At 45.7% G+C, this 12,608-nt stretch overlaps 1 protein-coding gene across 1 annotated transcript; it reads left to right on the top strand.

The window, feature by feature from the left end:
• The first annotated feature begins 368 nt into the window (after nucleotides 1-368).
• On the top strand, nucleotides 369-8,283 carry LOC119383392 (uncharacterized). The gene is made up of 7 exons (XM_037651492.2): nucleotides 369-409; nucleotides 2,002-2,087; nucleotides 3,751-3,810; nucleotides 4,578-4,706; nucleotides 6,663-6,722; nucleotides 7,880-7,933; nucleotides 8,122-8,283. The coding sequence occupies exons 2-7, from the start codon at nucleotides 2,007-2,009 to the stop codon at nucleotides 8,281-8,283; spliced, it is 546 nt and encodes a 181-aa protein (XP_037507420.1). The 5' UTR covers nucleotides 369-409; nucleotides 2,002-2,006.
• Nucleotides 8,284-12,608: the final 4,325 nt, after the last annotated feature.

The raw sequence follows: 12,608 nt of genomic DNA, 5'->3' as shown, positions 1-12,608 counted from the left end.
GTTTTAGATTTCGTTATATGAAGAATAAACATCACTGTAATGAAGCGTGTCCATGAAACACTCGTACTTAGTTCGCTATAACCGATAATTCGTTATACCAGTGTTCGTTATAACGAGGCTCAACTTCTTACCTCTTATAAACATATATTAACAGTTACTTACACCGTCGAACATATGTGACAAGCATTCATCAGTCAGTAGTTAGTAACTACGACGACCTTTCTTTGAAAGTGCCTTCGTCAGAGAAAAAGTGATGAATTCGCTGTTCAATTCTTGGGCGTAGAACAAAATGAGTTTAGAAAACTTTCGAAACAACCTGGCGAGGCGTCTCTCTCCTTAACGGACTGTCCGGTATTCCATGCAGGTTTGAACAGACACAGCAACACGCAAGCAGCAGACGTCTACCGCGGTAAGTACGTGGGTCAGAAGTCATGCCTGGAGGAATATAACGAGGCGGATTACTTCGAGCCACTCCGCTATACAGCCTACACTGAATACTTGTGGGACAAGAGAGGGTTATATATATATATATATATATATATATATATATATATATATATATATATATATATTCTATTGCCGCAGGTATGCACGCGGGAATGTGAATTTACGAAGGAAAAAAGGTCCCGAAGTCAGTGAGTGTTATGAGACCTCCTCTAGAAGTGCATACATATGTAAGAGTGTAAATAGCAGTTGTGATGCAAGGAAGGTAAAATATAACCAAACGGTTTTATTACTTGAAGATTTGATGCAATGGGAAAAATGTCTGCGAGCTAAAAACATCTTAAGCAGGAACCTCGAGCACGTATAAATATACAAAACGAAAGAGAAAATACAACATCATACCGGAAACACGCAAGCACACAAAAGTAGAATTACACAAACTATGTACAAGCAGTTATACTAGCGGCAATTCAAGGGGCTTACGCATGTTTACAGGTGTACCAACATGCATATGAACAAATTTGAAGCCACCGCTGTGGCGCAGTGGTTACGGAGCTCAGCTGCCGACTCGAAACACTTGGGTTCAATCCCGGCCGTGGCAGTCGCATGTCGACGGAAGCGAGTGCTAGATGCCTATGTACTTATGTTTAGGTGCACGTTAAAAAACCTCAGGTGGCCGAAATTTCCGGAGCTTTACTCTACGGCGTCCCTCACAATAGGCAGTTTTAGAATAGGGTACGCAAAGATAGCGTTCTTTGGGCGCGTATGCTATTTCCGCCACTTAACGTGAGTACGCAAGATGATGGTGTACGATGCATGCGCAGTAGCCAGTTTTACAATAGGATACGCAAAGATAGCGTTTGTTGCATACGTAGCGTACAACACATGCGCAGTGGCGACGAACGTTAACGCAAGGCTTTGCGCACCCACTTCTAAAACTGCATAATAATATCGCGTTGTTGGCACTAAGAACTCAGAAATTACTATTAATAAAGTTTAGAAAAGCCCGTACGAGTGGGTATAAGTGGACTAAAGGGCACATTAATCCGGTAAAATATTAATTTGATTCTCCTCCTTTTCTTGAATGACACCATAAAGAATTGTCAGCTAAACAGCACTAAAAATGTTCATGTTTACCATATTTACACGATTGTAACGCGCGGGTGACTTTTCATTGCGTCCAGGAAGATAATAGTTATATTTCGGTATTCGATTGTAACGCGAAGGTAGACTTTAGGTAGTAAAAATATGGAAAAAAAAACTCACGTTACATTCGAGTAAATACGGTACTTGATCCAATATATGCAAACCATAACTTGGAATGATGATTAAGGTGATGATGATCTGTGAACGAAGAATGTTGGAACACTAGCGTTTCTTGCATTTGTCACACATTAAGAGGTCCCAGCCAGATGGTCACGATTAAGTCCCAAACTCTGGCGTGCCTCAAACAAATCGTGGTTTTGGCACGTAAAACCTCGTAAATAATTTAATCAACTTAAGCACTTCCTTCGTTACGACATCCGTCACAGAAGCTGCGCTTTTTGCCCTGTACAGCCAGCATGACCTTCTATACCATTCGATGCCTGCTCAACGTTCTGGACGTGTTTGCCGATGTCAACGCCCTCACCGCCCTCCTAATGGTGAGTTCACTTAATTACCTTCGCAAAAGTGAACAAAGAAAGAAACAACCATGCTAAGCAGGATACAGTTTTATATATTCGAGCTCGTGGTAGCTGCAATCGTAACGCTTGCAAGAGCAGATTATTTTTACTGCTACGCAAGCTTGCTAGGCTGTTTGCTGATAATATTACGACGATTTATGCCATAAGGAGAATAGCATAGCCACATTCGTCCATTTTCTCCTGAGGTAATCGTGATCGAAGCTGATCAGCAGAGGATGTCTTGTGTCTCGTGGTTGCATGCAGGAGAGCAGCATTCCTACAGAAGCCTGTTAGAAATCACTACTGTCGATAACCTTTTACAAGTACAATATTATGCACTTTTATTTGCTCACTTGTATACAATGCATTAATGAATATCTTGCGCCGTAAAAGTAGTACCCGCTGCTGATGTTAATGCGTGCTGGACTTGTGTTGGTGTACACTACTTTGCGTGGACTGCAAGTAAAATTTTTTTTGTTCGCTCTATGCGAGCAGACTTCATCACTTGCACTTCGACGAAAATATGGACCGAAACACTGAAGATATATAGAAAGCATGACCGCCTACGCCACATTAGGACGTCTGCTTTCTCTGCTGGTACAGTGCTGGTTTAGCAATTCAAATCAAATTGTGCTGGTACATCAATGCAGTGAAAAAATAAAGAACAGTGCCACCGACTCGCGGTTTCACTTTCGCACACATAATATTGCACAGTGTGGAGGCGAGTCAAGAGAAACGTTGGAAGCCTGGCAATTTTGCACAATGTGTTTCTCATTGTTGCCGCCCTCACTAAGAATTAAACAGCTCTGTCACTTATTACTAAATTTCGATTGTTACGACCTTTCACCTACGTAGTTACTATGACACACTAGCTTCGCAGTTTGTAAGTACGAATGGTAAGCTAGAGTTAAGGCGACTACACTTCGTCTCGGCCGGCAGGCTATTCAAGTGAAGCTCGTTACGACTCACAGATTGAGGTTGCGGCGCTGGCGGCGCACTACGCGAAAAACCTGGCGCCGACGAGCGCACAGAAATGCGGCCCTCGAAGGTGTGCCGGTCATGTGCGTATCTGTATGCGCCGTTTTCCAATTATTGATGCTCTCTCGATCGTGGGTTTGTCGGGGACAAGCCGTTTCTGATACGGCAATCTGATCTTTTATCGAGGTGACTTGTGATTTCACGTTGCCACATTTCATTGCTGCCTGGATACGAACGCGTGACCGTCGTTGTTGCCTGTAGCAACTAAAGTGTCGCGCTGCTAAGCAGGCGGATAAAGGCCGCATTCCCGGCATGGAGGAAGGAAACCGTTAGAAGGGAGCATTGCGCAATGCGAAAGAAGAAAGAAAGAAAGAAAGAAAGAAAGAAAGAAGAAAGAAAGAAAGAAAGAAAGAAAGAAAGAAAGAAAGAAAGAAGTCAGGCTCGCACACGCCAAGCTTCACTTGCCCCCCTTTTCCCGATAGGGTTAGGACTCCTGATTATTTTATGTTTACACTAAGGCTATCGTCGCACATTAAAGGTGAAGTGATGTTTGTCTCAATATGTCGCAATTATATGTTCCGTGTCGCTCTGTGGAGCGCACACGAGTAAACAGTGGGCTTCAGCCGCATGTCTCTGATTACGACTTTTGTTTATCTCTGCTCAGACATTCGTCAACGGTGTCATAAGATCCCGGAGCCGGTGCCTCCTTGTTAGGTGCTGTTGCGTAAGTATGAAACACCTGCTCCAACACAAGAATGCCCATTCAGAGAAAACATTTGGTTACAGTTAGGCTTACGCATTGTTGCTGTCCTCTTGTATAGGCTCGTAGAGAACAAATGCAGAAACTATTTGATGGAAAGAGCTTAGTACACACTACAGCAAGCACGACGCAGTGAGCCATGGAAATAAATATGATAGGTGTAACCTTAAGGGACAAAAATGGAGTAGAGTAGGTCAGGGGCCAAACCCGCGTTATGGACGTGTTAGTCGAGATCAAGGAGAAGAAATGGGCATGGGCAGAACGTGCAGCGAGAAGACAATGTAACCGCTGGTCATTAATAATAACAGACTGCATTCCAAGAGGAGGCATGCGCCCGAGGAGGAGGCAGAGAGTTAGGTGGACAGATGAGATTAAAAACGTTTGCAGGGATAACGTTAACAGAATTAAAGTGTATCTTCAAATAGAGTTATATACGTGACAAGTCAGGACTCACCAATAAGAGTAACAGGTACTCCTTTCTTGCCTCACAGGTGAATCTGTATGTAAATGGTGTTTCAACGTTTTACACCCCTGATGAGATACTTATAGCGCTGCTTTTTCCCGGTACAGGATGCTGAATCAAAAAGAGTTACGTTCCCAACAACCGTGATAGGTGTAAAAAAAGGTGTAAATAAGTGAATAGGGCTGTGGAAAACGTAAAATGTGACGTGAGTAGCGAGAATATTGTGCTGGAACAGTGTCTTTCAGAAACTCGTGCACCCCACTCGCAGGACGTGCGCGACTCGATGGCCATGTACCTAGGCGGCTCGGTCGTGCTGACGATCCTCTCCTGCATCTGCCGCAAGGTGGAGATATTCGTGCTCACCATGACTCCCTACGACACGATCGAGTGCTGCGGGGTGAGTGGAGGTCTGCACTGCGTGCCGTTGCAATATACCAGCAATGCGTAGGTTGAGGGTTCGACTCCCACCAGCGCAGAACAGTTTCTTCACCCGCTTTAGTTTCCTTTCACCTCTTAATTTTTCACACCCAAATAAAAAATTCATGAGCCATTCCACTCCGAAGGGGGGTGACCAGCGACGCTGTTTAGCATGCCACACAAAGACGACACAGAATTTCGAACCATAGCCGATCACACACCCTGAAACTAAATCCTATGTGTCTGTCAAGAAAGCCCCTTTAGAATTTGGCTTATGCTCCTTTGAAGTTTTCCATTTGATCTGCATGCGTCCTCTAGCCACGTTCTCCGTTTCGTGACTTGCCTCGTCTTACCTGGTTTGCCGCATGTCATAGACGTGCGCAAAAGGGGGCAGGGGGGAGGGGGGCGCTGCCGCTCCCCCTAATCACCTTTAAAGAGGGGGCGCAAAATCTGTCCCGTACATTGACCCTTCTAGTCACCTAAGAGGGGGGGGGGCGCAAAATTGGCATTTTCCGCCCGTGGGTTCCCTTCGTTTTTAGTGGACGAGTGGTGAATATAGCGTTTCGGCCAGTTTGTGTGGCACGCACGTTTTTGCTCGCGGACTACACATTTGCCCTAGCCATTTGTAGCTTCGCTGTAAAATCTATAAATAACGCTCTCAGTATGTTCCTTTTGGCTTCTTTATCTGTCGCTTTCATGTTGCAGTGACTGATATGCAGGGTGTCCCAGTTAACTTTAGCCAGAGTTTAAAAATATGCCGACGCACTCTGGGACGACGCGACCAAACGCACGTTGCTGACTACTGCAAGAAGTATGTCACACTACGTTGCGTTCTTCCTCAATTTCTTAATTAGGAAAGACTAACGAACTAACTTTTGAAGCAACGAGGGTGGGCAAAAAATCTCAATTAGAAAGTAGTAGATCGGTTTGCGAAACGTCCGATCAGACAGTTTATAACTTTCTATCCATTAAGTGTTAGCGTTTTTCTGCTTACTGCACATGCCCGCGAAATACAAAAAGATACCTCGTGACATCCCCGCTAGCGCGCCGTGGATGCAGTGCTCTCCAAGGAAAAAAAAAATCAATTTGTATTCGAAATTTCGAATATTTGCACACCCCTCGTATTGTTTGTTCTATTTAAAACGGGATACACTGTTGAATATGGTCGAGCAGCAAGATCAGAGAGCCGTAGTCTCAAGTTGTAGAATGAGGAAATCTAGCCAAATCAATGCATTACCCACAATTCCCGACTTTTGGCTGAACGGTCGCGTGTGGCTAGGTCCTGGCGGATGGCGTCCTCGGACAAAACGACTGATTGATTTATTAATTTATTGATTGATGATTTATTGATTGATTGATTGATTGATTGATTGATTGATTGATTGAAATAACTTTAACGAGGTCCTGCGGGACGCGCCCTAGCGCGCAGTGGGCGCGCCTCCCACGTCCGGACCGTCAGGCCAAGCCTGTCGGCCGCTTCGCGGGCCTGCTGGACAGCCGTCGGACAAAACGACGCGTAGAACAATAATTTTCGGCGCCCCTCGCCACCGCCGACGCCTCTTACGCAAGTGTCGCGATACTCGGCGGCGGCACTTCCCACCAGTGGTTGCGCCCCTTTTTCTCGTGACGTACAGATCGCGCTAGCGCTGTTATCAGAAATTGCCTTTTGGACTCGCTATGCGACGTACGCTTGTCGCTCGCTCGAAGGAAGAACAGCGGGAATTGAAAGAACGCCGCCGCGCACACGAGGGCGGATAAGCGCGAAAACGACGTGAAGCCGCTGCCGCAGAACGTGCAGTCGCAGCTGCTGGCTTCAATCTTCACAGTAGCGGAAATGCTCTGAATCTTTTTATTCGGAATCTATACGTGGCGTGCAAAACACCTGTATCGTTTTTATGTGGCATCTCGTATAACAGTTTCCACCTTTTCGTCTCAGATAAAAGGGGTGCTTTACCTCAGAGGACGCCTGGACAACCCAGAATACAGCGCGAACGCGGTAAGCCCAGTGCGGACCTGCACGGTTATTTCTTCGTCTTATTTTCTCTTGTGTAACGCTTTTCTTAACCGCCCTTTTCGTGTCGTTTCACCACGGGGGCGTGGAATGCGATACATGAGCAGGTCAGAAAGAAAGAAGGAAAGAATGAATGAAAGAAGAGTGTTCTCTACTATTTTTTAACGAATGCCATCGTGGAACCATAAAGCGATCTTGGCCGACGCCATTTATGAATGTCGTTTATTGGTTCAGCAGAGGCGAGATATATACGTCGCTTTTTCAGCTCGAAGGCAGAGAGTATATAGGCTGCCGTTTATTGACTATTAAAAATGCAGACACAGTTTCGGCGCAAGGGCGAAAGAATGAATGCGATAGCAACAAATTGAAATGCTATACGAAGTAAGGCTAGCAGCAAAACTCCTTTAGGATCCGATCACGCGTAACTCTACAAAACGCTGGTGCCAGGAAATAAGGCTTCTCGGGGAAGCGAAGCGGTTTTCGTGCTGGCTGTCGCTTCAAGGCGAAGTAAGCGGTGGGAGCGCGTCACGGGTATTAGCCGTCTACTGATCTCAGTCGAGATAGACCACGCCATTTTGATCAAGGTTCGTAGTTTCTGTGTGAGCGACGCAGCGCCCCCCCCCCCCCACTGGCACCCCTTCGTGATCTTTACCCCGGCGGAACCGGCCAATGCGTTTCGCTTGAACCGCTCCCGTCTGCAGCCTCCGCAAGCTTTCGCTCGCACATAGAACATACAACGCGCGGGGCGTTCTTATCAATTTGGGCTTTATAAAGAACATGACGGCGACGGCAAAAATGTCTCAATTGTCCATATAAGTGCTATCGCAATAAAAGAAAACGGCGTTCGCGTGATTTGACCTACAGTCACATGACCACCCGCGCGACTTGAGGCTCGAGGCGCATGAGCTATGCTTTCACTTGGTCCTTGCGGCGTCTGCATGACGAGTAAAAGAAGCAGCGTGCGCATGATTTAAAATGCGTGGTAAGATAGCCACACCGAATGGCTTTCGCCTTCGAGTCGTCTTGGGCGAATGCATAATGAACCCTGTGCGTTTTTATTTGCATGCGTGGTCGATTATATCCTGCCAATACACCAATTTGCACACCAAGATGGCCCAATGAAACAGTGTGTCTTTTTTCAGGTATCTCGATACGTCGGTTTCTCCATCATCGACTGCCTAATGTCTGGATTCAAGGTTCGTGTCGCTTTTGTTGCACGCGTTGCATTGTTTTTTCATTGTTCACGATCGCTATCGCAGATCATGAATGCATACATGCTTGCATGCATGCATGCACGCACGCACGCACGCACGCACACACGCACGCATGCACGAATGAATTTGCTAAAACGGCACTCAATAATCTGTGCATATCTTCATTACAGGGTGTATTAATGATGCGCCTCTTCGAATATTACGACGACCTGTGCCAGTTAATTGACATCGTGGCGCTGATGTACAAGCGCCAACAGCAAGCTATTGCCATGGCCGCCATCAAGAGGGACGCCAGCTTCGAGACGCCAAAGTATACGTCCACGACTGCCTGACCGGTTGCGGCCCGTGCCCCGTGGGAGCTCGTCTTCAAGCGATACACGTTTTCCTGCCCCATCACGTTTGCGCGTTGACAGACCGGTTTCACCTTTATTTTTTGTAATAAACCGCCGTTCGTGTTTTTATTGACTCCATCGGTGTGGTTACAGATGTTTCTTGTGTTTAATTACAGGCTTGATATTTGCGAACTAACGAGCGTGGCGTTCTAGATCATGCATTAGACAAAGTCGTGGCCAGGGGTGCGGGGGTGTTTCGGTGTAAGAGCACCCCCCGAAATTTTCTGAGCGCTGCATACACCCCTCTTCCCCTTCTTTCCGCTCATATATATTTGGATATTACAGTGAACGAAACAAGTAACCCTTCGGCTTTAATAAAGCAGAAAAATGACTAAGATATTGTTTGGGCGCAGGCTGTTTTATATTTTTTACCGGCGGCGTTTAACGCCCCTCGAAAAATGTTTCTGTATACGCTACTGGCAATGGAGATCGTGTCTGCAAAGCGTAGAACTGCTCCGTGGTGCGGTGACGGTCGAGATTTCTAACAGGGAAGCGGTTGTTAAATCATCTTGAGAAAGCCGCGCTTCGGGTGAGAGCCAAAGTCGCACACACTTCTCGGAACGTCACTGACTATATGGCAACGAGGCTCCGGTTCATCATCCAATGCACAGCACGCTATCCCGCCACTGAAAATGCGTCGCGATGAGATAGATAGATAGATAGATAGATAGATAGATAGATAGATAGATAGATAGATAGATAGATAGATAGATAGATAGATAGATAGATAGATAGATAGATAGATAGATAGATAGATAGATAGATAGATAGATAGATAGATAGATAGATAGATAGATAGATAGATAGATAGATAGATAGATCCATCTACGAGCCTGCAAGGCAATACGCGCACTTATACGTAGCCGCACACTTTGTGATGTCATGGCTGCTTCTGATGATGATAATGTATCTCTCAGTAATGGGTGAGACGCTTTACACTGCTCTCGCGTTACGCAATTCACATGGTGTGACGCCTGGTGCAATGCTACGTGTCTGCCACGCTTCTGACAATATTAATTCCTACATTTGTAAATACCCTTATAATATTTGCACGATGAATTCTAGAATCGCTATCAATAACCTGTTCCGTCAAGGTTTACCGTTCATCTATGACCTCCAAACTATGATATTCTTATAACTTCCCCCTTAATGAGCTTTTGCTTTTATTTTCAATTTCTAAACACTACGTACCGTTACGAGACAATAACTTGAAGTTCAGCTGCCCGATTCCTTCAGCCGTTCCACCGTTCACTGTAGATTTCATACGTGAAACAAATTTACTTGTGCATACTTGATACCGCGAATTACTATGCCTAAGGACAGAGTTTTTTAAAAAAGAAAAATATTGCTGCAGCTTATTCCGTCCTTCTTTATTGCGCAATATATTCATTCTTTATATTACCCTATTACGTATTAAATTCCCCACAAAGTCATAAAACCGCACAATTTTTGCCCAATCGCCCATAGCGTGTGTGAGCCCCAGAGACTATAGAACAACAACAATAACATATATTACCAATCACGGGCACGTGAGCGCGTTGTAGGGTCATCATAGGGGTCATCATCAGATGCAGAAGCCACCTGCAGCCATTTCCTCGAAGGTTGAGCGACCGCTCGGACGTGCATGCAACTTTTGGTTACGGTGGCAACACACCCGTAGGAGCCCAGCAGAATGAAGCGTGCGCGCAAGTTTCCGCCCCTTGACGAGATCGCCATGATGCGAGCCCTAATGGGCGCGGACAGATCCTCGAGACCAGCATCAAGACAGTTGTCGATGTCCGAGAGCGGAAGTCTCGTGCCTTCCGCGTCTCCCACGTCTCCCGCATCTCCTGCGTCAACCGTGCCAACATTGTCAACCGTCTCAAATGCGTCTACCCCGTCGGCATCTTCGCGATCATCGCTGACACCGTCCGGTAGCCAGAGGTCTGGCGATACGACGCTGGTGGACGCCGCCACCGCGTCGACGTTCACGGAAAGACTCACGGGGACAAGGACCGGGATGACCGAGGAGTCTTCCGCGTACCCAACGAGTGAATCATCATCGTATGAGGAGGAAGACGACGGCATAGGCTACTATCTACGGAAGTGTCGTGGTGCATGGATGCACCTAGTAAGTTAAGACGACGAACCAATCGACCCGCCACGGTGTTCTAGCAGTTATGGTGCTCGACTGTGTGGGAAGCAGCGGGACGCCGGCACAGAAATCGCCTTTCAGGCCAGTGCTCGTTTGTGCGTGTAGGGTGTTATCGGATGTGTGTTCTCCGGAATGAAGCAACGGAACTGTAAGCGCTACCTAAATATGTCATATGAGATACGGCAGCGCAAATCGAAACAGGCACGACACTTCTAAATTTAACGAAACACGGTGCTTGTGTGTGTCTATTTTTTAGTCTCATCCATGTTCTGACGGGTGCTGTCACATTCCATGGTGACCAACCGACTTTCCCGCCAGTACTTCTTAACAAGCATCTTAGCCTAAATACCCTCGTTGCAACAAATAGCGGCCCTTCAAGCACATCATTCCATTAATTAAAGATAACAGGTTCCTTAAAGCGTTCGACTGTTCGCTTACATTGAGAGTCATCGTATTTTTTTTTCTTAAGAAAGGAGCTTTTCAGAAGATACGCCCTGACAGGGCTGAGCATTGCTGTGAACGGAGGACGATTTAATGCACTATGTACACTAAATGGGAGAACGGTAAGGTGTCCCGGATTCTGCTGAATTTGATTTAAAAAATTATTGGTTTGTTTAAAGAAATGGAAATGATTTAGAGCTCTATGTATTCCGTTAAGGCATGGCCGGACTATAGAGGGGAGTTGTTATGGGGACTCTGGCCATGTTACATACGCCAGCTGTCTATATATGCTGCCACCTGGCCGTATTCATTTGCTTTATGGACACGCAAGTTCGGACGCAATGCTACATGGCATAGCAGTGAACTGTCCTTTTAATCACACTTAGCTGCCGGGAACGTACACGAAGTAGATATGCTGTGAAACGCGCTACATATATTATTTGATATTGCAAATCAGTTTTGCGGAAACCCGCAAGGTGGCGGAAGGGTTAAGGAAGAGACGACTTAGAGGCTTTATTTCTGAGAAATCCGTATGGATTTCCTTGTGGCTTTGTGCTACAAACGGGTGGTTGTCTGCTTTCCCTTTCATATATTATTTCATTATCCTCTTGACGTAAGCTTCGGCTCAAATATAGATTTCGAAATGTGCGTTGTATATGCCTATTTTCTTTTTCTTCTCCTCGCAGCCATTGCAAACAAGGTCACCAGAATCATGCTCATTCTCATGATCTTCTTGTACGTAAGTATACATATGGACGCTATGCGTGACCTTGAGAGGCAGCGCGTAATCGTAGGTATAATTATGCTTATTGAAAAAAAAAGACGCGTGTATATATATATATATATATATATATATATATATATATATATATATATATATATATATATATATATATATATATATATATATATATAGATTTCTGCTATCTAGTGAGCTCACGCTGTCAGTAAACTGTGCTGTGTACACGCGTATACGCACATTACATATTCCCCTGAAGATGCCATTAATTGTGCATCGTTTTGCGTTTCAGGTCATGTACATTGGATACGTAGGGTATTTCTTGGCGTCAGTCCACTACACATTAGTGGAAGTAGGTGAGTACTAGCCGTGCTAAGTATGCTTCTTAATTATATTCCTAATGCGATGCTTTGAATAACACGTGCAGTTTGTGTACGTATAATTTGCAACGGACAAACGCAGCAGAATAAGTGCAGCAAACAGCGCTGTATGGATATTTGCCTTTCGTTTCCTGTCAATGAATATATGGGCATTAGAGAAGCAGGCTCTCGAATATTGTCACGTGGTTGGGACGGTGAAGAAGGCTGCAGCAAGATTTGGAAATACGGAACTCTTTAGTTGGGGGAGCTCGTTTCCGGAAAATGAAAACTCAACATACCAGCGATACACGCTGCTGTGCACTGAGAGCGACGAGAACAGTCGTCGGCCGTTTGGTAATCTGATCAGCGGTAAGGCGCGCCGGCATTTATACATATGACATCGAAGATCCCTGACTTATCGTTGGTGACCGCGTCAGTCCCGGAAGAGACTCTATATACTGTTCGCGTCGCGCGCTCAAGCTTACCAGAACAATCCAAAACCATCGAGAAGGTTCGACATTCCGGCCCGGCACGCGAAAGACGGTGGTTATACGTACAAAGGGCCGGTTACATGAAAATAGAAGAAGCGCAC

The sequence above is a fragment of the Rhipicephalus sanguineus genome, chromosome 2 (genome assembly GCF_013339695.2).
Source record: "Rhipicephalus sanguineus isolate Rsan-2018 chromosome 2, BIME_Rsan_1.4, whole genome shotgun sequence".
Taxonomy (NCBI): Eukaryota; Metazoa; Arthropoda; class Arachnida; order Ixodida; family Ixodidae; genus Rhipicephalus; species Rhipicephalus sanguineus.
The sequence above is the reverse complement of the archived record's forward strand: the minus strand, read 5'-3'. Positions and strand labels throughout refer to the sequence as shown.